The sequence below is a fragment of the Malania oleifera genome, chromosome 9 (assembly GCF_029873635.1).
Source record: "Malania oleifera isolate guangnan ecotype guangnan chromosome 9, ASM2987363v1, whole genome shotgun sequence".
Taxonomy (NCBI): domain Eukaryota; kingdom Viridiplantae; phylum Streptophyta; class Magnoliopsida; order Santalales; family Ximeniaceae; genus Malania; species Malania oleifera.
In genome coordinates this window covers 6,950,922-6,978,813 of record NC_080425.1, presented here as the reverse complement: position 1 = coordinate 6,978,813, position 27,892 = coordinate 6,950,922, and the positions used below count along the sequence as shown (strand labels likewise).

At 37.3% G+C, this 27,892-nt stretch overlaps 2 protein-coding genes across 6 annotated transcripts; both read right to left on the bottom strand.

Moving 5' to 3' along the window:
• Window positions 1-10: 10 nt before the first annotated feature.
• On the bottom strand, window positions 11-4,566 carry LOC131163886 (peroxidase 20). Of its 2 annotated transcripts, XM_058120697.1 has the most exons (5): window positions 4,490-4,566; window positions 3,305-3,467; window positions 2,992-3,183; window positions 763-928; window positions 11-573 (listed from the first exon to the last, which is right to left on the bottom strand). In XM_058120697.1, exons 2-5 carry the CDS (start codon window positions 3,350-3,352, stop codon window positions 143-145), a joined length of 837 nt encoding a protein of 278 aa, XP_057976680.1. In that variant the 5' UTR covers window positions 3,353-3,467; window positions 4,490-4,566; the 3' UTR covers window positions 11-142. The 2 variants fall into 2 exon arrangements, with proteins under 2 accessions (XP_057976680.1, XP_057976678.1); XM_058120695.1 differs by lacking the exon at window positions 4,490-4,566 and having other exon boundaries at window positions 3,305-3,523.
• Window positions 3,395-27,653, bottom strand: LOC131163885 (type I inositol polyphosphate 5-phosphatase 2). Of its 4 annotated transcripts, XR_009139167.1 has the most exons (12): window positions 26,441-26,774; window positions 26,228-26,333; window positions 26,044-26,136; window positions 25,446-25,533; window positions 25,238-25,342; window positions 11,256-12,090; window positions 10,240-10,424; window positions 9,406-9,514; window positions 6,274-6,422; window positions 5,344-5,567; window positions 4,490-4,564; window positions 3,395-3,467 (listed from the first exon to the last, which is right to left on the bottom strand). XR_009139167.1 is itself a non-coding variant. In XM_058120693.1 (11 exons), the coding sequence occupies exons 1-10, from the start codon at window positions 26,468-26,470 to the stop codon at window positions 5,354-5,356; spliced, it is 1,914 nt and encodes a 637-aa protein (XP_057976676.1). In that variant the 5' UTR covers window positions 26,471-27,653; the 3' UTR covers window positions 4,102-4,564; window positions 5,344-5,353. The 4 variants fall into 4 exon arrangements, 2 of the variants coding, with proteins under 2 accessions (XP_057976676.1, XP_057976677.1); XR_009139168.1 differs by lacking the exon at window positions 3,395-3,467 and having other exon boundaries at window positions 4,102-4,564; window positions 5,344-5,584; window positions 26,441-26,775; XM_058120693.1 differs by lacking the exon at window positions 3,395-3,467 and having other exon boundaries at window positions 4,102-4,564; window positions 26,441-27,653.
• Window positions 27,654-27,892: the final 239 nt, after the last annotated feature.

Here is a 27,892-nt window from a genome sequence, read left to right as displayed (position 1 = left end):
TCCATAAGATGTTTGAAACCTTGATTGAGGTTTTTATTTAGAAATTTAAGTGCTTTTTTCTTTACAATACGCAGGCTATTTATTTTATTTTATTTTATTTTTTGTATGTTAAGAAAGATAAACTCGTCAAATTGATGTTAACCTAGATATTCACATACCTACAATTCTTCCTAACTTCCCCTTGGTCTCCAGTGAGCACATTGATGTTACCCATCTTCACCATTGAATTAACAAAGGACGAAAAGAAATGGTGTTGGTGAGACGCAAAGTCCCACACCATCCTTCTCATCTCTCCTTCAATGTCTTCTGTGATCAGCACGTTATCAGAATGCAGCAGGCCTCTGCCTTGAAGGATGTTATGGAAGTAGTTGTTGTCAAACTTGGCTGGAGTGTTGAAATCCAGAGGTGCCAGCTTATAGTCTCTGCCGGATTCCGGGCACATCGACCGCAGAATTTTTCTGAAAGTTGTGTGGAGCTTGTGAGTATCTTGATTGTGTTCTTGGTCATTGTCGCTGTCATGATAAATCCTTTCCCTGAAACTTAAACATCTTGCTCTTCCCATGGTGTGGCTGCCTGTTGACAAATCCTTTCATGTAAGCCAGTACACTTTTTCTTTAGTAGAGAGAATATTAGGGTGCATTTAAGTGAAACTACTTGAAAAAGATGCAGTGATTTGGTCATAGTAGACTTGCAATGGTAGAGAGATGCTATGGCGTAGTGAGTGCAGCACTTTGTGCTCGTGTGTATTTTGAAATGGGTTACCTGATAAAGCAGCCAGGTCTGAAATGTCAAGGCCTTGATCTTTAAAGTTGGCAATGAGCATTTCTAATGAGGAATTGGGTGAAGGAATGAAGAGGTTGGCTCCAGTGAAGCTTGCTTCAAGTGAGTCTCTCCTGCCTAGCCAAACTTGCCATCTTGGTCCACCTCTCTTCATTTTCAGCCATGCAAGCAAAAAATTGATGATCAATCTGTTTGGTTTAGCTATGAAATTTAGTGGTCCATTTTATTTATCAAAACACGCACCAGATCTAATTTGATTTTATGATGTGTATGTATTTAATTAAATTAGGTAATTTTTTATGCATGATGAAATCATACTAAATCCAGGGTATATGCTTGATGTATCAAATATATACATATATAAATGAGTCTTATGAATGGAATTTTTAATTATTAAATATAATTATATTTTTTGACATTGAAATCGACGTCAATTTTGAGGGAGTTTACCTCCTTTTTTTTCACTTTTTTTTTTTTTTTTTTTTTCCTTTTGGCGATAAGCTGTTTTCCTAAGACTCCTTTTGAGACTTGGAAAATATTTGGGAAAGGAAAAAAAAAAAAAAAAAAATTCAAGGAATTCACATTTTCATGTTTGGTTATTGAGAAAAGTGAGGAAAAATAAAAATAAAAAATTATACCAAATATATAAACAAACTTTGATTTTATCGGTCATTAAGGTTTAGTTTTTCTTATTTTGGAACATATTAAAACAAACTTTCATTTTTGATAATATTTAATATAGAAGGAAAATATAAGGGTAAATGAGTTTCCTCCTTATTTTCCTTTTAGTTATTTTTTAAGTAAAATTCTTAATCCCAACAGATCCTAAATATTAGGTTAAATATCAATGCCTATCATGTCTGCGGATAGCTAAATTGATAAATATGTAGATCTTGTCAAGTTTGGGAAATTTTTTTTTTAAAATTTTTCAAAGAATTCTAAAAATTTTAGTTTATTTTTTTAGCTTTTCAATATTTATATTAAAAAAAGTTAAAATTATAAATCTAGAAAAATAATAATTTTTTTAATATAAATTCTAAAAATTAGAAAATAAGTTGGTATTTTTTAATTATTTGAAAAATTAAAAATAAAACTATTTCCATTTGTAAATAGTGCCAAATTGTTTATTATTCATTTATTTCACACAAATATTGTAAAAATGAAGAATTAGTTAACTATTTTTTAATCATTGAAAAAATAAAAATGAAAATTATTTTTTACAACTAATCAAGCCGACCCTATTTAATTATAAATAAAGTCTCGTCAAATTAGCTTTTTCTTTCTAATAACTCCTTTTTCACAAATGGCCAAATAATTTTAAAACAATATCAAAAAATTTCTTTTCATCGGCTACTTCTTAAAAGGTGTTTTTAAAAAATCATAAGGAGGCCAAATTAAGCCTTAATTTGAATTCTTGTGTTTTCAAACTAAATATGTTATTATAATTTATGAATTTAGTCATATATTACAATTTTTTCTTTGTTCTTATTTAGAAAAAGCTAAACCTCTAATCTTAATCACTCGATCATCAAATTGACTCAAATCAAACATATATTTAGGGCAAGTTTAGCTCCCCATTTTTTTTTTTTTACTTTAACTATTCCTTTTTAAGAGAAAAAATTAATCAAATGTGTTTGGTAAACAATTTTTTTTCAACTTTTAAAAGTCACCTTTTAGCTTTTTTTTTTTTTTTTTTGTGAGTTTTTAAAAATTATATTAAAAGCTAAATTTTCCTCCGAGAAATTATCCAATTCCGTTGTTATTAGTATTTTTTTTTTAAAAAATTTAGAAAATTGTCAATACATTAATTATATTTCCTAAAAATACATATTTATTTTAGTCATTTTAAAACTTTTAGATATCCTCGAACATTTTTACTTCAGTTAAAGTCAACTTTTTCCATTCTAACAATTCATTTCCATAAGAGGTCAAATATTTTTAAAACAATATCAAAAAATTTCTTTTTCATCCGCTCTTTCCTAAAAGGTATTTTTTAAAAATCATAAGGAAACCAAACTAAGCCTTAACTGGAATACTTGTGTTTTAAACTAAATACGTTATTAGGATTTACGAATTTTAATCATATATTGCTTTTTTTTTTTTTCTTTGTTCTTATTCAGAAAAGCTAAACCTATAATACAAAATGAGTGTATGTGTGAGTGAGAGAGAGAAAGAGAGAGAGAGAGAGAGAGAGAGAGAGAGTGTGTATACCAATGAAACAGCATCACGAGCAGCAATGGCTAAAATGTCAGCACATGAGACAGTACATGGACAAGCCTCTTCCAGCCTGTACTTTATGCTGTCAATAAGCTCGAATCCTCGCAGCGAATCCTTGTTTTGCTCTGCTTCTTTCTCGCTCACCATCTCCCCATAGCTGTCCAAAAGAATCGATGCGTCGCACCCCTAAATCCCATATAGAGACTAATTACATACAGCAAATAATTCATTGTACGCTACCTGCAACTAGCCTGTCTTTAATCCATGTGTTACAAAATCCGGGGGGAGAGAGAGAGAGAGTCCAAACCATGACAAAGCAATCATGAAAATGTAGACGGAGGAGGGAGGCAGCCATGCGAGGATCTTTGATAACTGCTACCCTGACGCCACGCCTCACAATGCCCTCTGCTGAAGGGCATGTCTCTTTGTAGTAGTCCAACACCAGAACTCCATCTTCGCTCAAACTTCCACTGCCATGCAAAATCACAAACAGTGCAATCACAAAAACCACTCTCAGAAAACCCATTAATGATAATTGAAAAACTGAAAGAATGAAAATTAGACTGCAAAAGTTCACTGAGAGTACAGTGAAGAGGGAAGGAATGGGGTGCTAGCTTGCTCTTATGTATAGGACTCAGCGTTCCAGAAAGATATGCACCGTGCCTCTGTTTCTGAGGTTTTAATAACTTAATTAATGTTTTTCAAACCAACCAACATTAAAGAAATTCCCTTATGCTCTATGGTCAAAGTTGATGCAGCTAAATTAACCTAACTGAATATTGCCGTCTAGTTAATTCTGGGAGTGTCCAAGCAGCAATTTATTGCCATCAGCTCAAGCACTTTCTTTAGGGATAAGAAATTGTAGGCGAACACTTTGGCCCAATGCAGATGTTCATATATATCGGGGTAGGATGGTTAGCTGGGATAATGGATATACTTTGGAAATTGAAATTAAGTTACTCTAGTTAGTATTTCTTTACCACTTTCTAAAGGGATAGGAAGGCATTATCTGCACTCTGTCCGCAAGATATGCATTTGGGACAGTCAAAAAATGAAACTGTAAGCAAAGAATGGTAAAATATGTATATTGCAAAGCCACGGAAGTGTATCTAATGCAACATTTTTGTATTAGAGGGGTAAACGTGTATATTACAATGGTATAGAAATTGGGTACAACAACCAAAAGTTAAAAAAAAAAACAAAAAAACAAAAAACAAACAAACAAACAAACAAACAAAACAAAACAAATAGAAAAAAAAAAAAAAATGAAAGATTGAAATGATATGCACGTCACAATTGTTACAATGTTCTCTTGAACAGAATTTTCTGTCTTGATATGTACATTCAACCTTGCATGCAATAGCTCAGTGACAAAACAATAGCTCTCACAAACCCCAAGCCAGACATTTTAACTTGAGTTTCTTCTAATCAATTCTAATCCCTGCAATCATCTTCAAAAACAGCACAGCCATGTTGGCACAAAAGTAATGACCTTCAAGGGCTGCCTCTGGGATGTTTGTTAGATTCGTTGCCAGTCGTCCATCCATGTCAAAGTTATGTTTACTCCCTGCTCGAATGGGCAATTATCAATAATGCTATAATGAGCAATTATCAATATAAACTCTAATCAATAGTAGTATAATGGGCAATTATCCACGTTTTAGAAACCAATCCATATTATCAATATAAACTCTTTATAATGTAAGCAAAAACTCTTTTTTGTTTGTTTTTTTTTTTAAATGGGCTAAGCAGTGTGAACCTGCAACTTCTCCTAGAAATCACTCCTAAGAGAAGAAAGTCTCTCACTTTCTAGCGTTTAAACCTTTGCAAAAAACATAATTAGACAATTCTTCATTCCACTATCCAGTGAAAAAAAAAAATAAATAATATGAATCTTATATAAGCCTCTTGGTAGCTTAACCCTAACAATAATCAATGACCACTATTAAAACTAAACTAATCTTGACCATAAAAAATGGACTACATAAAATAGAACTCCAGAAATAACTGATAATATGGACCCAAAATTCCCTTAACACAGGACCCATAGTGAAATAAAAATCACCCAAAAATGCTCTCATGAACAGTAATGCTGCAGTACTGTAAACAGTTATCCACATAAAAAAACACAATTTAACTCCTAGATCAAACCTCCTTTCCATCATTCCACCAAATCAGTGACTGGTTAATAATTTTGCATTCAACTTTTAAGTGCTGATTTCTATCAAAGGGCAATCAAGATCCATGCGGCTTTCATTTTTTTTTTTTGGCCAATTCTTTAGGAGTACCAGCACCAACAACTGCAATTCAGATAATGATTTATGTGATCAGAAATAAATTGATTACCTCTAATATGCTAAAGTTCTAACTCCCCCTCTTCATCAAGGAAAATCTCAGGATGTACTGCTGCGCTAGTGATATTGAGAGCCCTTTTGAGCTTCTGAGGGTCTAAAACTTCAATCTCAACTAAGAAGGCTGAACTGACAGGCCGATGATCTGAAAGCCTTAGTTCTGCCTGGTTGTAAGAAAGCTGTTTTATGCCTTTTCCTGACCATAGGATACGATCACACCTGCATGACCTCAGTACCTGTCAAAAACTAATCTACCAGTGAAAATTCCTAAAACTTGAAGCAATGATGAAAATTTCTTAAAACTTGAAAATTAGACTAAAAATGGAAAAGAAAGTTTCAACAAGAGAGAGAGAGAGAGAGAGAGCCAAAACAAAGAGAACCCCTGTGAAGTTGGTTATCATCCAAGAACACCTACAGTCTACAAATTTAAAAAAAAAATACATCTTGGGGTTAAAAGTTCAAAAAAAGCATTCATATTCAATTTTTGTTCAAGGAATTAGGGTTTGAAAACAGAGGCACTGGGGGGAAACTCCCAAACCTAGTCAACAATTGGCTGTATGACTTCTCAATATCAAGTGACTTCTTGGCCAAAAATGTTCAATTGAGGCAACAGAACCACCATAAGCCAATCTCTTAACCCAATTTGCATAGACTGATTGGCATCTAGAATGTTGATGTGCAATATGAAAATAAAAAAATTACAAAACTAATAGCTGAAATATGGTAAACTCACCAGCACTCAGTGCACATAAATTTTGTGATAATTCTGTTTTGGAAAAAAAAAAAAAAAAAAAAAAACAGAGGAAGCTAATTTTTCTAATGCTACAAAAAAAGCACAATATGCAGCAAAATATGTCTTTTATTTGTGGTTTCTTTTCTTCATTTTCAAGTTCTGTAATCCAGTGGATCCCAAGGTTGAACTTACCAGGCTGGGGATCGCTTCTTCTCCCCTTCTTTTGGGTTTTCACCAACATATCTATCAGAGTTGATTTCATACTTGTACGTAGGCGGAAAGTTTATTACCCCTTCCTTCCATCCATCAAATACACGCCCACTGCGGAGCTCTTTGCTAAGCTGCCACACATATCATGATGTCATTAATATTCCTTAATAAAGATTAAACCACATTCTCATTAAATTAAAATTCATAAGATATCCAACTTTCATGGAGGTAATGCACATAAAATAACTTCGGGGAAAATGTGAAAGAACTCATTGACCAGTTTGCTCAGTCAGAATTGGAACAACCCTAAATCAGAGTCGTCAAACTAGAACCAAGAATTGATCCTGTCAATGAGATAGATCACCAGGTCATGGCCCAACCTCCAGATTAGAGGGTCAATCTGAATTCTGAATAATTTAGCAAACCCAGACAGCCAGAATAAATAACTTAGATTTCTAAAATTTATTTTAAAATTTTGATAGGAGTTTATATTATTTTTTTCACACAGAAATAATTTTTTGCTTCTTGCTTTTGTACAAATTAATATTGCATTCTTTTTCTTAAGATATATTAGTAATTTTTAATGCTGCTCAGGACCCAATTTATCATATTGTCTAGAAGTAAAAATTTTCTGTAAATCATGCAAGCAATCAAATTATTATCAAGCTTCTAAAAACTAGTTCTGTCACTGTTGCTTCTATGAATTTAAGTCTTAAGCTGGATAGACTAAGCTTGATGGCCCAAAAATTTCATATATTAACATAATTCTAGGAAAACATTAAACAATCAAGCTGCTAGGCACAAATGAGACAACTGAAAATTGACTAAGCCAACTGGGTCGTTTCAAGTTTAACAACTAGATGGTCAGTGGCAAGGGGTTGGGTGACTAGATTAACCATTTTATTACTATTGTTGGGGGCTATTGACACTCAAATAATGACACTTTAATATCAAATCCTTCTAATTACAATGCCATAAACTTCCGCATAAAATATTAACTTTTCGATGAAAATGCTCTCTTTGAAACTATCCAATGTCATTTCCACTGATTAGAATGTCAGAAGACTCAAATGGACCAATACTAAAGTTTCACCCTCTAACCAAAGTATTCAGAGTAGAACTTTCTCCCCATCAGTCGAAAAATTTTAGACAACAAAAATTCCATTGAAGACTAAACAAGTACAAGATATGGAGGACAACACATCCTCCACAAAACAAGTTATGCAGGTTTACACTAGTAGAAAAATAGACCTTAAATTAGAACAGTTCAGCCTTTTCAGTCAATCTGCAGTGACAATATACAGGCTTAAGATTTATCATTTTAAGCAGCTGAAATCTCACGTGTGATCTTATGGTAGGCTTGAATTTGAATTGGCAACGCACATACGACGTGATAACTATCTCTATTTGGTATTTTAAAAGATAACTTGATTTACTTGTAGTTTTAGGTAGTATGGCTGTCTCAACAAATCCAAATATATTGCACAGAACAAACCAAAAATTCAGCCTAAACCCAATCTCATGGATGCTGAAATTAGCTGATCTGGATCAGCACTAAAAGATCCATTCACAATGTGCAACTTAAGGTTAGCATAATGCAGCCAAATCTTTGTACAATTAATATAATATATTCTGGTAAAAAATTCAAATATCCATCCAATTAAATTTATGATGAAATCCACAAGCTCTATTTGCATATCCAAATGGACCAAATCAAATCTAAATTCAATTAAATCTTGGCATGATTCTGGTTCCTGCATATATAATATGATGGTATAGAGATCTTGGGCAACTCAAGTGTGTGCTAGGGAGATCTTGGGCATATAAAGATCGTATAGACTTCAACCTTGTGAGACTCTTTTTATGGAGCAAAACCACGAGGCCCAAAAGAGTTTGAGCCAATACAATTACATTTTGTATAGACTTCCACCTTGTGATGCACATTTTATGAGACAAAAACAATGTTTTAAAAGGCAAAGACGCAAGGCAAGGTGTTTTAACCCTTAAAATACGAGGCGTAAGCCTTAAGGCGTTGGGGTGTCAGCCTTTTAAGGATTTATTTTTAATTAAAAAGAAAGAAAAATTAAGAAAATCACAAATATGATATAAGAAAGAAAATATATATATATATATATACTCTGCAAACTACTTTTCGGCCATTCAAAAATTGCTAACTTGAATATATGACATAAATCATGACAAGAGATAGCCATACTATCACAAAGTTCAAACTATTTTCATGATCTAAGATACAACTCTTTGTTATTTTGGAAATATTGAGGTTCAAGAGTTCTAGAATCATCTCATAATATAAAATTCCTTTTATACAAACATGTAGTTAAAAAATTTTAACCAATTTTTACTTGAGAATCACACACCCAAAATGCATAAGCCTCAACTAAAAAGGCATGCCTTTTGCAAAAATGTTTTAGCCTCAGCATATAATGCATTACCCTTTCTAGAATTTGGTATTTTAGATTGAGCCTCAAGGTGTTTTAGGCATGTAGTGCCTTGAGGCGAGCCTCGATTGAGCCTTTTAAAACACTGGACAAAACCATGAGGCGCTAAGGAGTTTGGATCAAGACCACTACATTTGGCATCAAAGTCATTGGGTATTGCCACTTGGGGGGGGAGGTGTTCCTACATAGAGGCATTGGTACCACACTGACATGAAAGCGTCAAAGATCAAACTGGAGAGCCCATCACAATCCTAGATCCAATGAAGCCCTTTTTTTTTATAGGTGGATTTCGCTCTAGTCAGAAGATTGGGCGTGTATTAGGCATATAAAGGATGGCTTAGGCTTCAACCTTGTGAGCACCTTCTATGGGGCAAGACCATCGAGCTTATTGGGCCAAAGTGGACAATACTTCACTAAGTGGGGCCAAGACCATTACAATTAGCTCAAGAAATCATGTTCTTAGTTTCAAAACAATTCAAACATACATGGTGTTGGTGTATGTTATTTTCATAAATTCATAATGCTCGGGCATGGATGTGCATAATACCAGTCACATGAAATGCATAAAGATTTGATAATCACAAAGACAAGGTTAGCCTGGCTGAGAACAATTTACCATAATTGCACAAAAAGAGAGAAGCATCTTGAGTCTAACCTGGTCACTATCAATAAGCTCATCCCATTGTTTTCTTGCAACAAGCTTCCTCACCTCTTTGTCCAACATATTGAGACGATAATTCAAATCTCCAAACCAGAATATCTGGCTGTATTTGAATGAAAGAACTAAAAAAAATCAATTTTGTACAAAATTTTGGGATAAAAGTAATCAAAATTAAACAGAATCCATTATTAGATGAATTATATGGGCAGTAGAGCACTAGGGCACAAGTTAATTGGCTAAAACACTTAAAAGTTACAAGAGGCGAGAACATAAATGGATCAGCTATGAATCATGAACCAGAATAACTCAGTATCTCCGGTTGGTTGAGAATTTCCCCAACCTAAATATGTTACGCTTCAGTTAAAACCTGTGTCTATCGTCCTACTTGGATAAATTCAAACTGTTGGGCAGCAGGTCTTCTCACAGATAAACGGAATACCTAAATCCAATATTATTTTACGATTATATTGTCTCTGTTGGCATCAGGCTCAATGCTATATTGCTATACAATATAACAATAATTTAAACATAGTATAAAAAAATAATTTAAATCAAAATATCACAGAAGATATTTGAGGTGCTCTTATCTTTACTTTGTATTTGAACAAGACAAAACAAATCGGTTAATGCAAATCCGAAAAGGAGACCTGATGAATTATTTTTATTGCCAGTTTTATATCAAAGAATTTTAAAAACTAAAATTACAGATTTATGGTAAAGTTCATCCACTTGCATTTACATTTGGTGCTTGAATATTTTTCTAACATATTAGGCTTCTATAAAAAGACAATTCTTATGCAACTATTTTAATGCCAAATCAATGCTTACTCATGAGAAGGAATTGTCTGCGGTTGATCATCATCTAAAGCAGATGAGAAACGGGTGCGCCGTAAGATTTCATGTACATCATAATTACGCCTCTGTTCATCCCCAACCTTGTGACCAGAGGTCAGATGAGAGCAAACAAAGCAGAGCCGCGTCTGATAAAGAGACATGCTAACAGAAACAGATCCCTGCATCAATGGTCATGATTTTAGTTAGATATGTGATATATCAACACTAATATGTTCAATAATTTGAAAGTGTATACATAATGGTGAAAAGCTTGGCTATTCTATGTTATTGTAGTTGTCAGATGCTCACCAGTTACACTAAAACAACATAATATGGACAAGCACTACTATCATTTAGAGTAGAAATCAAAGCAAGATAATTGCAGGCATGCTAAATTTAGGGTTAGGAAAAATATTTTTGAAAATGGATTTCAGCAAAAAAGTTTGAGACTCTCTAGTTCTGTGTGATTAGCCTTTTGTAAAATTAACATGGGAATAAAGATGCAGAAAAAAGTTTGATGTATTAGGAAAGCATGCATAATGCAGAGTTTTTTACAAAATAGGAACAACCTTTTTTTCAGCTCTAGAATTTTTTTTTTTTCCGGTATTTGGAAAAATTTCCATTTAACCAAAAAAATAAAATCATGTTTGAATGCAAGTGCAACCCACTTTTTTTTCCCCCTTTTAGTGATGAAAGGTGAAGCCCTTTTGTATGATGATGCAGTAGAATGTTATTCCACCTAGCGAAAAAAATAAGAAAATAAAAAAAATTAAATGATATTGGTGATTTCAATAACTGTTTTAGAGTAAGGCTTGCAGAGGTGCTGAACATAAAAATGGCTAGAAAATTTTCTTGCTGCTTCTTATGTGTGTCCACATGTCAGAAATCTTGAGGATGACTAAAGTCACATAGTACTTTAGGTTTTAAAAGATCACATTGCAGAATATTTTTTTTCACTCATATGTCCATGCATGAAGGTGCATTCTTTGGATTGAAAGACACAGAGATACCTTGTTTCCCATGTAGCCCATAATCCCAACTCCAACAGGAGAGACTCTCAAGTTGCTGATATGCCTCCTCAATGTTCTGCGTACCCAGACTGATACATATATCCCAACCATCTGCTTGCTGACTATTCGCACATATCTATGACATGAATTGGCATTAGGTTTAATATCAACTTTGTCATTTTGATTTTGTGATTTTTCCAAAAAAGAATCATTTTCCTCTTCAGAAAACCTATCAGAAACATCAGAGAGACAATCAAGTACTTCAGGCCTTTCTGGTTGCTCCCTTGAAATCAAACAGAGATTTCCAGAACTATGGTGTGATCTTTTCAATCCACCACCACTCAATGCAATATTTCGAGGAGCGAAAAGCGAAAGGTCGTCCATCCAATCGAAACCAACCCTTGCAGAACTGCTAAATACTCTCCGCAACTTTGAGCCAGATGATATAATGTGTGGAGTTCTGTTCAATGAATGTTTTTCAGGCCAGTCTAATCTAGCATAACCATCAATGCCATACATTCTACTTAACCAAAATTTCTTCCCTGCACCAATCATTCCATTCGATTCATACATTTCAAAATCACAGCCGTTAGCAACTCCAACAGAATCTTTGCTCATCATCTCTAGTGTAGTATCAGCCTCATCAGCGAGTACATCAGCAGCAGATGAAGTCCTCAAGACTGGAGAGGGTGGGGCACTATAGCATTTGTATTTAGTTTCAGATTCCAAAGATTTGTTCAGGGTTCTACGAATGATTGCCTCCCATTTCGGAATTGGCCTGTTATCCTCTGCACCTAGTACGTTCCCAGCATTTAATGGGACCACCTCTTGGAAACTGGAAAAACAGGAAATAAACCCTCAGCTCAGACAGATATGACTATTCATAAAAAAAATAGAAATCAGCTATGAATACTAGGCAAACATGAGAATGACTGACAATCATGCTGATTCTTGAAATATCCCAGGCATTCAAGGCCACCATTCAAAAATGAGGTAGATCACCCTCAAAATGTCTAGCACACTAAAATTCTGTGGAAAATTCCACTTGAGAGTTTGTCCCACATTAGAAAAATAGAGTGGATGATGGGTGATTGGGCCCAAGACCCAATAGGCTTAAGCTTTTGGGTAAATTTGGCGTTCATCCATGTGTATCAAGCCTACCATGAAGATTCCCCCGGCACTAACAAGTGGTATCAGAGCAAGTTTGATTTATTCTTGGTATAAACATGGATATCAACGCAAGTACGATGATAAATTTAAATGGCACAAATTATCAGTTGTGGACTAATAAGATGAAAGATCTCCTATTTGTGAAAGCTCTGCATTTACCTATTTTTGCTTTTTAAAAACCCGGATCCAAGACTGATGAGGAATGGGATTTTGAGCATAGGCAAGTTTGTGGATTTATTCAGCATTTTGTGGAAGAGAACGTTATGCATGAACTTTGTGGGACAAACTTGAAAATTTGTATGCTTTAAAGACCGGCAATAATAAATTGTTTTTTTCTTAAAAAATGATGAAGTTGAAATATAAAGAAGAAAGTTATGTGAATGATCATTTAAATGAACTTCAAGGAGTTATTGATCAAATGTTGGGTATGGGCATACAATTTGATGATAAGATTATAGGACTTTGGATACTTTTTTTTTTTTTGGTAAAAAAAGGCGGCACCTCCTTTCTTAATTTTATTAATAACCCTCACTTATGGCGGAGGAATACCGTGGAAACAAAAGGACACTTGGAGCTTACAAGTAATCAATAAAACACCTCATGCATCAAACCAAATAAAAGAAGAAAACAATCCTATACCAATACCAAAAGGAAATCAACTAAACATACCTCATATAAGCCGTACCCATCTTATCTAATTTATACAACCCTTTGATAACTCTAGGAAGTTGACTACTATTTGTAAACAAACTATTCCTCCCCATGGCACCTTGTTGAGCCAACGCATCTGCCACTTTATTCCCTTCTCTATAGAGATGATTTATCGAAAAATCTACACCCTCCAACACACCAATAAACTGCTCCCAAAAATCCCACAAATACCATAAAAAGCATTTACTGGATGTTATCCAATTTACTATAATATTCGAATCACATTCAACGTCAATAGGACTTTGGATACTTGCTACTTTAATTGATTCTTGGGAAATTTTTCGAGTTTCACTTGTTAATTTTGCTCCTAATGGTACTGAAACTATGGAGCTTGCCAAGAGTAGTGTTTATTGTTGTAGCTGGAGACAGGAGACACAGCTGGAGCCTGAGCTGGAAGCGCATTTTTTGCAAGCTGTGCAAGCTTCCATTTATCTCCACGATTGTAACCTCCCAAATTTCTAATTTATTGTATTAAATTGTGATTGATTATCACCCCTATAAATAGAGAGCAGTGGAAGTTGTAATATGTACAAGAGAAGCTCAGAGAGCAGAGAGAAGAAAGAGAGGAGTGAGAAAGTTGTATTTTTCTCGACCTGAGAAAAACCCGACTTGACCCGGCGACTCACTCAGACCGGATCAACCCAAGAATCGGTCCCCGACCCAAATCTGACCCGCCGTCTCAGAACCCGGCCGCGTCAGCGTCACCGAGTCAGCCACCACGTCACTGTCACGTTTGACGGTGGGACAGTGCCACGCAGGTGGACCCACCGTGTCACGAGCTAAGCTTGTTCAGGGCATTATACTTGCCTGTGACCGCTTATCTCGTGTGCTTAGGATGAGTTTTCATCATGTAAATACTAGTGTAGGGTTATTTTCTGCTAGTAGAGTCTTTGTAAGCCAAATAAGGCAGTATGACTCCTCGGTCACTTTGATGTTTCCTAGTGTCAGGATGATAATTACATAAAAACCTCTTTAGGGGAGGGTGAGTGTTCATCAGTCATTGTAAAACTCACTAGCAATTGTTAACGTGCTTAGCCTACTTGCCTCCCTCGCTAAGTACAACATGTCAATGGAGGATTTGTTAATGAATTACGTTTGCTTCAATGTTTACTGCTTACTTGCCACGACTTTCACGAATTGATTACTATTTCTGCTGCTATCTGAATGAATGTTAATGAAAGTACTTCATGGATGAATGTTGGTAAATGATAGGTTGGCTAATTAAGTAAGAGTGCTTTAGCTAGCGCCGCACAGCCCTTCACAACGGTGTGAAAATAGTCGGACCGTGACATTTGGTATCAGAGCCAAGTCGGTGACACTTGGTGAGAGCCCAAGGTTGAGTTGCTACGTGAATTCGATTGCCTTCCTTGTTGGATTTGGGAAGCTTTGGTAAGTGACCATGGCACCAAACACTGCCGAGAGGATCAGCGTGCTGGAAGCACAGGTTGAGACAACAACCAACATTATGGCCGCGGAGGTGGCCCAGATGAGAGAACTTGTTGATGAGGTGATGGGATCACAAAAACATCAAACAGGTTTGCTAGGCGACTTGTCAGAGGACTTTCGCCACACAGTGGAAGCTTTGCAAGCCCGGATGGCAGATCTGGATGCAAAGATGAATGTGATGGTTCTTGCTATGGGGAACTCCAACACTCCGGGAGTTAGCAAGACCAAGGTGCCAGAACCAGGACGTATTGGGGTGCCCGAGATGCCAAGGAGTTAGAGAATTTCTTGTTTGATGTGGAGCAGTACTTTCGTGTTGTGAGAATGGCCTCAGAACAGGCAAAGGTGGATACTACGACCATGTACTTGGTTGGTGATGCCAAACTGTGGTGGCGTACCAAGTATAGAGAAATTGAAAATGGAAACTGTGTAATTGATAGTTGGGCAGACTTGAAGAGAGAGCTCAAGGCCCAATTCTTTCCTGAGAATGTTGAGTATAATGCAAGGAGAAAACTGAGAGATTTCAAGCATACGGGGTCGATCAGCGAATATGTGAAACAATTTTCTGCTTTAATGTTGGATATTCGGGATATGTCAGAGAAGGACAAGTTGTTCTATTTTCTTGAGGGGATGAAACCGTGGGCAAGAACTGAACTTCATAGGCAAAGGGTTCAAGACTTGTCAACTGCACAAGCGGCTATAGAACACTTGACAGACTACGCTGGTGATGAGACCGCTTCGTTCAAACGGTTTGGCGAAGAGGGAAACAGTGGAAAGTCTTTCAAGAATGGCAAACCCAAGAGTGGGGGAGCCGACTCTAAATCATCAACCTCAAAGGAAGCTTCGTCTTCTCAAGGGTTTAACACACCCAATGGAAAGGGGAAGAGTAAACTTAAGTGTTTCTTGTGTCGAGGTCCTCATAGAGTTTTTGAGTGCCCTCACAAAGCATCACTTAATGCCTTACAGGCTTCCATTGTAGAGCAGGAAGTGGAAGAGGATGATGCCCCGAGGGTGGGTTCAGTGCGGTTGGTGAGCGCATTGGAAAAGTAGGAAAAAACACCAAAAGTTACACAAGCAAAAGGGTTAATGTTTGTGGACTTGAGGATAAATGGGAAGAGTACTCGCACTATGGTGGATACAGGGGCTACTCATAATTTTGTTTCGTAGTTGGAAACATGGAGACTCAACTTATCCTTAGAGAAGGATACAAGAGGCATGAAAGCAGTTAACTCTATAGCCTAGCCTACTCTGGGAGTAGCCAAGCAAGTGATTGTAAAGCTTGGACAGTGGGAAGGTCATGCGAATTTCACAGCGGTGCCATTGGATGACTTTCCAGTCATTCTAAGAATGAAGTTCCTAAGGAGGACGAGGGCAGTGTTGATGCCTTCGGCTGGTTCCCTGTGTCTGATGGGAGATCACTCGTGCATGGTACAAGTCGTTGCAACGAAAGGAGACGACGGGAAGTCCCTTTCAGCCATACAACTCAATGAAAGATTGGGTAAGGGTGAGCAGACACGTCTAGCCACAGTGGTGGTAGACAAAGAAGTAGGCCAAGGGTTGGAGCCTACGACCATCCAAGTGGTGTTGGATGAGTATAAGGAGGTGTTGCCGGATAAGCTGCCTCATAATTTGCTTTCACGACGGACTGTGGAGCATGAGATCAAGTTGTTATTAGGAATGAAACCACCTGATAAAGGGCCATGTCAGATTGCGCCTCTTGAGATAGTAGAGTTGGGGAAACAGCTTGATGAAGTGGAAGCGGGATGTGTTCGCCCTTCCAAAACACCGTTGGGAGCATCGGTGTTGTTTCAGAGGAAACATGAAAAGCATCTACGAAAGGTGTTTGACAGGCTGAGGGGAAACAGTCTGGATTTGAAGAAGGAGAATTTCTCTTTCGCTCGGCGGAGCAACAAATTCCTTGGTCAAGTGGTTGAACAAGGTCGTATCCGGAGGGGTATGGAGAAGGTAAGGATAATTCAAGAACGGAAGATCCCCACGACAGTGAAGGAGTTGCATTCCTTTCTTGGCCTTACTAGATACTACAGGAAGTTCGTTGAGGGGTATTCGCGGAGAATGACTCCAATGACAGGACTACTGGGAAGGTATTATTGGCCGCACATGTGAGATGATGTGGTTGATTATACCAAAACTTGTCTCACTTGCCAACAAGACAAGGGGGAGCGGAAGAAGTATGGTACTTTCATGGCCGCACCAAAGTACTGTTCGGAAGAGGGGACGACACAATTGTTCCTTGTGACTATTGTGAAACGTTGGGGTGTTCCCCAAGTTATTATTTGTGACCAAGATTTAATGTTCATTGACAACTTCTTGACAGAATTTTTCAGGATATTCAGGTCACATCTTGACATCTCTTCGAGTTATCACCGACAAACAGACGGACAGATGAAGAGATTTAGAGAGCTACTAGATGAGTACTTGTGCCATTGTGTCAACGACAACTAAAAGAATGGCGTGCAACTACTTGATGTGGCTCCATTTTGTGGCAATGCCCAAAAGCACTCAATAAGCAACAAGAGCCCTTTTGAGCTTGTTACAGGCCAGTTGCCGCTGTTACCTCACACAGTGGGCAAGCCGTACAGACGAAAGAGTCCCAAGGTGTGCATCTTCACCAGAGAATGGAGACTAAATGTAGAGTTTGCCCAAGCCTATCTGGAGAAAACTTCTAAGCAGATGAAGAAGTGGGCAGATCAGGAGAGAAGACCGCAGTTTCATGTCAACTGCCTCAAGCCATTCAACGCCAACACCAACGACCTGAGCAGAAGTCAGTCAAATAGTGCAGAGTTGAAGACAGTGCAACTTGACAAACATGAAGTTGAAGAGATCCTTGCAGATAGAAAGTTCATATCCTCAAGGAAGAAGCGGCAGAAGTTCCTAGTGAAGTGGAAGTGCCTTGATGACAAAGAAATTAGCTGGATTTTTGTGGAAGATTTGAAGCCATTCGTGGACAAAGTTGAAGTGTACCTACCGCCAAAAGTCTACGAGGACGTCGACCGCATAAGTGGGGGAGAATGTCACGAGCTAAGCTTGTTTAGGGCATTATGCTTGCCTGTGACCGCTTATCTCGTGTGCTTAGGATGGGTTTCCATCATGTAAATACTAGTGTAGGGTTATTTTCTACTAGTAGAGTCTTTGTAAGCCAAATAAGGCAGTATGACTCTTCGGTCACTTTGATGTTTCCTAGTGTCAGGATGATAATTACATAAAAACCTCTTTAGGGGAGGGTGAGTGTTCATCAGTCATTGTAAAACTCACTAGCAATTGTCAACGTGCTTAGCCTACTTGCCTCCCTCGCTAAGTACAACATGTCAACGGAGGATTTGTTAATGAATTACGTTTGCTTCAATGTTTACTACTTGCTTGCCACGACTTTCATGAATTGATTACTATTTCCGCTACTATCTGAATGAATGTTAATGAAAGTGCTTCGTGGATGAATGTTGGTAAACGATAGGCTGGCTAGTTAAGCAAGAGTGCTTTAGCTAGCGCCGCACGGCCCTTCACAATAGTGCGAAAATAGTCGGACCGTGCCACGTCATCATCCTTGCCACGTCAGCATAGTTGACCAAGTTTGACCTAAACTTTGACCAAACTTTTTGGAGTCATTTTGGGTCCGTTTTTTGAACGACTTGAACCATTTCTAAGGTTTTCAATCGTTTTGAATCCAACCGTGCTATCCATTTGATCTAATTCCATATCTAGATCAGCGAATCGAGATGTCGAATGAAAAGAACTCAAAAATCGAAATGTTCAATGACAACAATTTCGGTTTTTGGAAGATGCAGATAGAAGATTATTTGTTTGGGAAGGAATTGCACTTACCATTGAAGGCTAAGCCAGCATCTATGAACGAGGATGAGTGGGAGTTGCTTGATTGAAAAGCTCTCGGAGCCACTAGAATGACGTTGTCAAAGTCTGTGGCATTCAATATCAAGCATATATCATCCACCAAGTCTCTGATAGATGCGCTCTCTAATATGTAAGAGCAGCCTTCAGCCAGAAACAAGGTACATCTCATGAAAAAATTATTTACTATGAGCATGTCTGCAGGTGAAAGTTTTAGCAGTCATTTGAATAATTTTAACGAGTTGTCGGATCAACTCGCCTCAGTCGGGATAACGTTTGATAATGAGATTCATGCCTTATTGATTCTCAGTCAGTTGCCCGAAAGTTCGAATGGCGTGGTTACTCCAATCAGTAGCTCCGCAGGAAAATCAAAGCTTGTATACGATGAAGTCGTCAACATGATTTTAACGGAGGAAATTAGAATGCAGTCGAACCATGACTCCACTTTGAGTTCAGCCTTGAACATGGAGAGTCGAGGCAGAGGAAATAGGCATGGACGATCAAACAACCGCGGCAGATCTACGCCCAGGCGGTCTAAATCTAGAAATCTCAGAGGTTCTTAGGACATAGGTTCCTAGAACACAAAAATTATTGAGTGCTCGAACTGTGGAAAAACTGGTCATTACAAGAACCAGTGCCGAAGTCAGAAGAAAGAATAAGAAACGAGGGCAAAGACAGAAGCAAATGTTGCTTCAGAAAATGATGATTTGTTGATCTGCTCTTTGGAGAGCAAAAAGGAGTTTTGGGTGTTAGACTCTAGAGCTTCATTCCATGCCATTTGCAACAGAGATTGCCTAAAGGAGTATACATCAGGTAATTTAGGTAAAATATATCTGGGCAATGATCAACCTTGCAACATTGCCGGTAAGGGGACAGTGAAGATCAAAATGAATGGGTTAGTATGGAAATTGAGAGATGTCAGGTATATTCCAGACCTGAGGAAGAATTTGATCTCAGTCGGTCAATTGGCGGATCAAGGTTATAATACATCTTTCATTGGTGATGAATGGAAGATTTCGAAGGGTGCATTGGCAATTGCTCGAGGTAAGAAAAGTAGTACTCTTTATGTAACTCCTGATGCATGTATGTCTATTACAGTTGTTACAGGAAATGATGATGGCAACTTATGGCATCAACGACCCGGACACCTGAGTGAGAAGGGACTCAGGGTGATGCACTCGAAGTGTAAGTTGAGTGATTTACAGTCGGTGAAGATTGACACATGTGAAGATTGCAAATTTGGAAAATAGAAGAGAGTCACTTTCCAGACAAACATCAGTACCCCGAAGAAGGAGAGACTTGAGTTAGTCCATTCAGATGTATGGGGACCAACAACCATTTCGTCTACAGGAGGAAAGCATTACTTCGTCACGTTTATCGATGATCATTCATGGAAGGTATGGGTTTACTTCCTATAGTATAAATCTAATATTTTTTATGCTTTTAAAATTTGGAAAGCGATGGTAGAAAATGAAACTGGTTTGAAAATCAAGAAGCTAAGAACAGATAACGGTGGTGAGTATGTTGACACCAAGTTCAAGAAATTCTGCTATGAGCATGGTATTAGAATGGAAAGAACTGTGTCAGGTACGCCTCGACACAACGGCGTAGCCAAGCAGATGAATAGAACGTTGACAGAAAAAGCCAGAAGCATGCGCATGCAATCAGGCTTGCCAAAGATGTTTTGGGCAGAAGCAGTCAACATAGCAGCTTATATGATTAACAGAAGTCCTTCGGTACCATTGGACTATAATCTACCAAAAGAAGTTTGGAGTAACAAAGAGGTAAGACTTTCACATTTGAAAATTTTTGGTTGTGTTGTATATGTACATATCAATGATCATGTCAGGAATAAGCTAGATCCGAAATCCCAAAAATACACTTTCATCGGTTATGATGGAGATGAATATGGATACCGCATTTGGGATGATGAAAACAAAAAGGTGATCAGAAGCAGAGATGTGATTTTTGATGAAAAGGTGATTTACAAAGATAGACACACAATAGAGTCTACAGAGTCTGAAACAACATTTATAGATATGGATGATGTTTTAGAAGGTGTAAGGACACGTTAGCAAAACATCGAGAATCCTTGGTAGAATACCGAGATTCCTCAAGCAGAGGAACATGTGAAGCAAATTATTGCACCACCACCTCCTACTCCAGTACCAGAGCTTAGGAGATCTACTCGGTCTCATGTATCAAACACAAGATATATTGATTACTTACTTCCTACAGATGGAGGAGAGCCCGAATGTTATAATGAAGCATGTTAGGTGGCAAATACAAGCAAGTGGGAGCTTGCAATGAAAGACAAGATGAAGTCTCTTAACTCCGCATTTCGTTCCAAAACTAAGCATATTGGATTGCGTTACCACTTCGTCAGATCTCTGATAGAGGACGGCGTGTTGATACTTGAAAAAATCCAAGGAAGCAGAAATTCGGCCGATATGTTAACTAAGGTGGTGACAACAATAACTGAAGTTGTGATCCAACTTCAGTTGGTCTTCATGCCTGAAGACATATTTTGAGCACATCATTTATTCATGATACTGGTTGAGGAGGCGTCTCTGTCTCCAAGTGGGAGATTGTTGTAGCTGGAGACAAGAGACACAGTTGGAGCCTAAGCTGGAAACGTGTTTTTTGCAAGCTGTGCAAGCTGCCATTTATCTCCATGATTGTAACCTCCAAAATTTCTAATTTATTGTATTAAATTGTGATTGATTATCAGCCCTATAAATAGAGAGCTGTGGAAGTTATAATATGTACAAAAGAAGCTTAGAGAGCAGAGAGAAGAAAGAGAGGAGGAGAGGAGTGAGAAAGTTGTATTTTTCCGACGAATAGTGAATTTGTGGTGTGCTCCGTGGACGTAGGTCGATCTTGACCGAACCACGTTAAATTTCTTGTGTCATATTTTTCTGGTTGTTCACAGGGTCCTAACATTTTGAATGAAGAAATGAGAAGAAGATCTTAAGGTTCATCCCAATCAGAGGTGCTTGTTACAAAAAACAGGGGGAGAAGTAAACACAAAAATGAAAAGGGTAGAGATAAAAGTTGAAGCAAGTAAAGGTCAAGATTTAAAAAACTTGAGCGTCATTATTGAGGTAAGACTGGCCATATTAAATACTATTGCTATAAATGGAAGAGAGAAAATAAAGGTAGCGGTGATAAGCAAGAGATGAAGGATCATGAAAATAATGATCATGTTACTACTACTATTGCAAATGATCTTGTTCTTGTCTATGATGATAATGTGATTAATATTTCTTGTCATGAGACAAGATGAATGGTTGATAGCGGTGCCTCTTTTCATGTGGCTTCAAGGAAGGATTTCTTCACATCTTATACTCCTGGTGATTTTGGGGTCTTGAAAATGGGAAATGATTCAATGGTACCGGTAGTAGGCATTGAGACTATTTGCTTAGAGACCAACATTGGAACTAGGTTGGTACTTAATGATGTCAAGCATGCAACTGGTGTTCGTCTGCATTTGATCTCTACTAGAAGACTTGATGATGATGGCTATTGTAATTTCTTTGGCAATGGACAATGGAGACTTACTAGAGGCAATCTAGTTGTGGCTTGAGGTAATAAATTTGCTAATTTATACTTGATGAATGCTTCTACTTCTATAAATTATGTGAATGCGGTTGAGAGTGACAACTCATCAAAATTATGGCACAAGAGACGTAGTCACATTAGTTAGAAAGGACTTGACTATTTGGCCAAGAAGAATTTGCTGTCAGGGTTGAAAAGTGCAAAGCTAAAAAGATGTGTTCACTGCTTGGCGGGGAAGCAGAAAGGGTTTCTTTCAAGAGCCATATTCCTTCCAGAAAAAACAAATTTACATGAATTGATACACTCAAATGTTTGCAGTCCAATGAAGGTAAGGACATATGTTGGTGCACTTTATTTTGTTATTTTTATTGATGATCATTCAAGGAAACTTTGGATTTATGCTTTAAAATCCAAGGATCAGGTGCTTGATGTGTTTAAAATTTTTCAGGCCTCAGTTGAGAGAGAAATAGGAAAGAAGATGAAATGTATTCGCATTGATAATGGTGGTGAATATTGTGGCCCATTTGATGTGTATTGCAGACAACAGGGCATTAGACATCAGAAGACACCTCCTAAAACTCCTCAATTGAATGGTTTGGGCACAAAGGATGAACCAAACATTGGTAGAGGAGTTAGATGCTTGTTTCAAAAGCAAAACCACCTAGATCACTCTGAGCAAACAACATTATAAAGTCGAGGCATGAAGCTAATTCTCCTGACGTGCTAACAATTGGAGGACCAAGTATGTGACCAAGGCCAATAAGGATCATCTAGGCCCGAAGGATCCGAATAGGGTCAAGATGTGAGAGGTAGGATTGGTTTGGAAGCACATGAAATGCAACCCGAGGTATGTAAGATGCGGGGGTAAGGCTCACTTGAACAACTATTGGAGAATTGGGCTTACTCCCATGAGAAAGACGGTTTCCATTCAAGGGGGGGCAGTTGGAACTCACACGTGAGGGGAAGAATAAAGTTCTTGGGTCAAGTTAGTGCTCATCCATGTGTAAACCTACCATGAAGATTCCCCCGGTGCAAACAAATTCTGCACCCAAGGCAATTCAAAGATGGACAACATTTTGGGAATGAAATTTTTACAGAATCTGATTAGGGTATGCATATCATTTGCATAATTGGCATTGGATATACACAACACATGTTGAAAACAACATTACATATGCACGCATAGACATGTACAATGAAAATTATTTAGAACACACTAGTTGTCAAATAAAAAATGGATATTATTTCAGCCTATGAAGCACAGGGGATGAGAGACAGGACAGCGATGCATGACATGCCCCCAAAGAGTCTACAATATGACACAATGGGAAAAAGCACTATATAAACATATTATTTTAAATATAGATACATATTTGTACAAAAAAATTTGAAGTTTTTAATATCTATATAACACTTTCTATAAAAAAAATAAATGCTCTTTCTTTTCCTCCCACAGAAATTTGCAAATGAAAGAAAATATGTCTCTTCTATTTTAAATGCAGCCATAACTATCATGATTGTAATTTCAATAAAAAAATATTGTATTTATTTTTTAATAATTACAATATTTAATAAATAAGAGCAAAAATTCTTATTATAACAAGCAGTTATTGTGCCTCAAAGGCATTGAAAAATCATTGGAGAAGTTTTTGAAGAGTACGTGGGAAATGTCAAAGGAGCAACAAGGAAATCTTGAAGAAATTAAATTTTATATTTTTAAATTGTCGGTGTGTTTATGAAGGGTTGGATCCATATGCAAGAAGTGTAGTCCTACAAAAAGAATGCTCCTTTACAGAAATGCCCATGCTCATATATTCTAGTGTTCTACACTTCTACATAATCTGTCATGAGATGGTGTCCAATATATTTAGGTATTTTTCTCCTCTCCCTTTTAACTCTATTTGTAAAATCCCTTCCCTTCTGCAACCATTTCCCAGGATAATTAGTAGTGAGACCCCTAATTCAAAGTCCACAATCCACATTAATTGACAATTTTACAACATTTTCTGAATATGAGGTATAGAAGGGGGACGAGGATCCTTAAGATGATCACTGGGTGCATGGCCTTGCTCTGAATCTTATCTTGCAAATTGCTATGTTTCATGAATAGATGTTCAGGTTCTATAATAAAATTTAAACCAACTTGAGTTCCCTAATAGAGGCAAGCAAGCTTGCTAGATATTTTGGAACAGACCCCAAAAAAATGAAAATTCCAACTTGATAAGGTGTTGATCCTTACTCCATAGTGCAACTGGGGTGAACAAGGCCTTACCAGTGGCCCAACCAGGAAAAGTAATATAACCTGATTTAGGTTTCAGCTCAAAGATCCAAAGGCAGCACATGCAACGAGGGTTAACTAATTTTTCATGTTAATTTAATGTTAATCAAGATATGCCTGTAACTTTATTAAATGTTAATCAAGTACTGCTCCTAAGAAAGTAATCATAATAGAACCAAAGCAGTAAAATATCCAAAAAGAAAACAGTTGGGCATGACTGTTATTTCATGTAATCTTAAAAGAGCAGTCATTGAATGTTTCGCGAGATAAACACAACCACTCCTCAATATTCAAGCATGCTGTCAAGTAATCACATACTTGGAATGAGGATGGAATTCTTGAGCAGCATGCAGAGTAGACAGAAGCTCTCACATGGTTCTCTGCTGGGATAGTTCTCTACAACTTTTACATAGTTGACATCTATACAGAATGCTAAAAGTCACTGCAAGGATTGCATGGACTTTTCAACATCTCTTAGCTATGGTCATTGCAAAAATATAGATAAATGGTCACCATCTATTTGTAGGCTCTGGAATTGCATGACTTGCCTATAAATGTGGAAGGCATCATTTGGACAAAGCAAGGTAAGAATGTGACTTTGGGTCCCCAAAACTATATGATTAATTAGTTATATAGCAGCAACATAACACCTATCTAACTTAAGGGATAAGAAGTAGCACTTGGACATATAAACAACCAATCAAACACATAAAGGTACAAGTGCAGGCTTTTGAGGACACACCAAAAACAAAAATACAGACACACATGCACACACAAACACATATATGCCCTCATGCACATTCACACACAGAGTCACACAGGCACTCACACACAGAGAGACGATAAACATTGAAATTAAACACAATTGCATATAGAATTTTTATAGAAAAAATGACAATAAATGGCTGCAAATATTAGTACATCAAATGAGAAAAAACATACACGAGAAATTACTCACCCAAGGATGTAAACATCTGCAGGCTCTTCTGTACGAAGCCACTCATCAATCTCAAGATCCTCACATGGAAGTCTTCCAGCAACATTCCAAGAGCCAATTGTAACTCTACAGAAAATTAGGTTTCACAAAATAGTAAGGACCTGAATTCTACTACTTGTCAAATTTTATTCCAGGCTGATGCAGAAATCGGACAAATATTCGACCAAACCTCACATCCTTCTTCTTTATGTACTGAACACGAAAGGTTTCGGACATTCCTCTCCTGTGTCCCGATAGATAGCCCTTTGATGTCGTTGCTGGAGAAAAAATGATGTTCAGTGAAGCTTTAAGCTGTTCATTATCAGATAACAGTATACATATATATATATAGAGGTTCCAGGATAACATTTGAAAATGATGAAGCTGATTGACAAAAATTTTAATGTTAATGATCCACAGCTTCATCCAGAAAAGTTGAGAAAACCAATAACTTAAATAAAAGTTCCAATCAATATGATTGATAATCAAATTTGAAGCCATTGATTCATCAACAATAGGTATAAACAAAATTTTCAAATGTGCACAGGAAACATGAGAAGAAAACCAGCCTGAATGATACTTTTCAAAAGGATTAAATAAAATCTAATGGTGCTAAACCAAAATGGCCTTTGCAAAAATAGGAACAGATGAAAGGCATAACATAATATTTTGGAATAGTGTGAACAAGATGATACATATATAAAACTTCAAACTTAAATTGTGCAAAAAAAAAAGTGTTTTCTTCCTAACTTTTTGACCAAATCACAGACATGGGAATTAGATATTGCCTGAAGTTTGACTTGGGCATACGGATTGGCTCCCTTGCATTCTACGGGCATGATCCTCGCCCAGGTGCACTCTTTCATCTTTAAGAGAGTAAGCTGGCCGTTGACGGAAATTGCAGAAAACATGATCAAGCAGAGCAAGTATGAAAAATGAATTGTAACGGCCAACATATTTTTAAAATCATACCATCGTCCTCACTCTCAGTTTCAGTGTCAGCCTCATCCTCGCTAAAATCATACACCTTTGGCTTAATATTTAGCCATTTCTTCATCAAAATGGAAGGCAAGAAAGCCTGCAAACAGAGGCAATTGTCCTATAAAACTTCAACGAACCATGTCTTGACCTCAAAGTTACAAAAAAAGGGGGCCAGAATGAGTACCAAGGAGCACCCAAGCTTACCTCAGAACGCTTTCCTCTCCTGCTTTTCATTGTCTTGATATCAGAAACTCTGAAATAAAAGCTCAGGAACACGGATGGTACTGAACACAAACTTCCTTAAATATAGAAGCGAAGGCACCAGCATTGATTGGCACTGTTCTAGAAGTTCAATGTCCTAAATAAGAGATTTCTCGACCTTGCATGACAATGAGGCTTATGGGGCAGGCTCCTTCGATGCCAGATACAAAGAAGACTTATGCTAGCACCAAACAGAAAAGACAGGAGAAGTGATGGTCAAGTTTAGCAGACATCCACAACCTCAACTTGCAAAATATACACAAATTGTCCTCCAACCACGTCCTGTTTTTCTCACTTGAAAGACAAAAGGATGATATCATTGAAAATTCACAAAAATCAAAGGCAAAGTGTATAAAAATTGTAATGTCATTGTCAGTAATAACTAAATTTTAGTATCACTGCAAACCAATTGATGCCATAGCCGTTATTTTCAGCTCGGTGGTGGGTAAGATAAGCCATTGAAAGAACAGTCTAACACAACATATAAATTATATATAACCCCATAAAATACAGTTCACTTGGAGAATACAATACTACAAGATATAGCAATCATTACACCAACCCAGAACCTAATTATTCACTAAAAATAAAAAATTCCAACTGGGTATTTGCAATTTGCAATCAAGTGGCCTATAGCTGCGCCTAAATTCCAACTTGAAGTAAACCCAATGCTACCAACATTGTAAAAACCCCAGTTGGGAAACTTGGACCATGGTAGAGGAGCCGAACATAGAACTACCAATTATGACTTGCAGCTGCAAAGCAATGGTAACTCTTAATCAACAGATCTAATTATAAATGTTCACACCATCACAGCAAAGACCTCCAATGACCCATCACCATAAAACAAACAGCAGCGTTGAATTTACCCAAATTAAAAAAACCTAGTTTGGGATTAAATTATGGTTGATGGGTCAAAGGAGGTAATGCACATATATTAAACAAGACTGCGCTGGCGACAGCTGGAGACTCATTGGTAGGACGGTAGATATTAATAATCTCTTTTCTTTTTTTTTTGGATTATGCACGGGTATCCACGCATTCGTTTTACGTGTTACGTGACTAATCCAGTAATAATTTCTTTTCCTGCATAAATAAACTAGAGAGAGAGAGAGAGGGAGGAAAGCAGGGCGGCGAGAGAGAGGGTTCCGAGAGCAGAGGCGGGGTGAAAGTGAAAAACGACCTATGAACGGATTGAGATGGACGCAGAGTGGTGGACCAAGCGCACTATATGTGGAGGGTGTTAATGAAACTTTTATAAATTCTAACAAAATATAACCCAAAATCTTATTAAGTTTTCCTTCAAATTCACACAAACTCACCTCAAAATCCTATCTGAACTGAAAGATGGAAAGAGAACAGGAACCAAAAAATGGGTAGGAACAGGAAATTTAA

Bases quoted from the DNA above. Each gene is read 5' to 3' on its own strand.
- LOC131163886 (XM_058120695.1), bottom strand. From the start codon at position 3,523: ATGGGTTTTCTGAGAGTGGTTTTTGTGATTGCACTGTTTGTGATTTTG. The intron at 3,184-3,304 runs GTTTGGACTCTC...TATGGGATTTAG, and splicing joins TTCATGATTGCTTTGTCATG to GGGTGCGACGCATCGATTCT. The intron at 574-762 runs GTAACCCATTTC...ATTTGTCAACAG, and splicing joins AGACCTGGCTGCTTTATCAG to GCAGCCACACCATGGGAAGA.
- LOC131163885 (XM_058120693.1), bottom strand. From the start codon at position 26,470: ATGAAAAGCAGGAGAGGAAAGCGTTCTGAG. The intron at 26,334-26,440 runs GTAAGCTTGGGT...CTCTGTTTGCAG, and splicing joins GGAGAGGAAAGCGTTCTGAG to GCTTTCTTGCCTTCCATTTT. The intron at 5,568-6,273 runs GTAAGTTCAACC...GAGGTCATGCAG, and splicing joins AAGAAGCGATCCCCAGCCTG to GTGTGATCGTATCCTATGGT.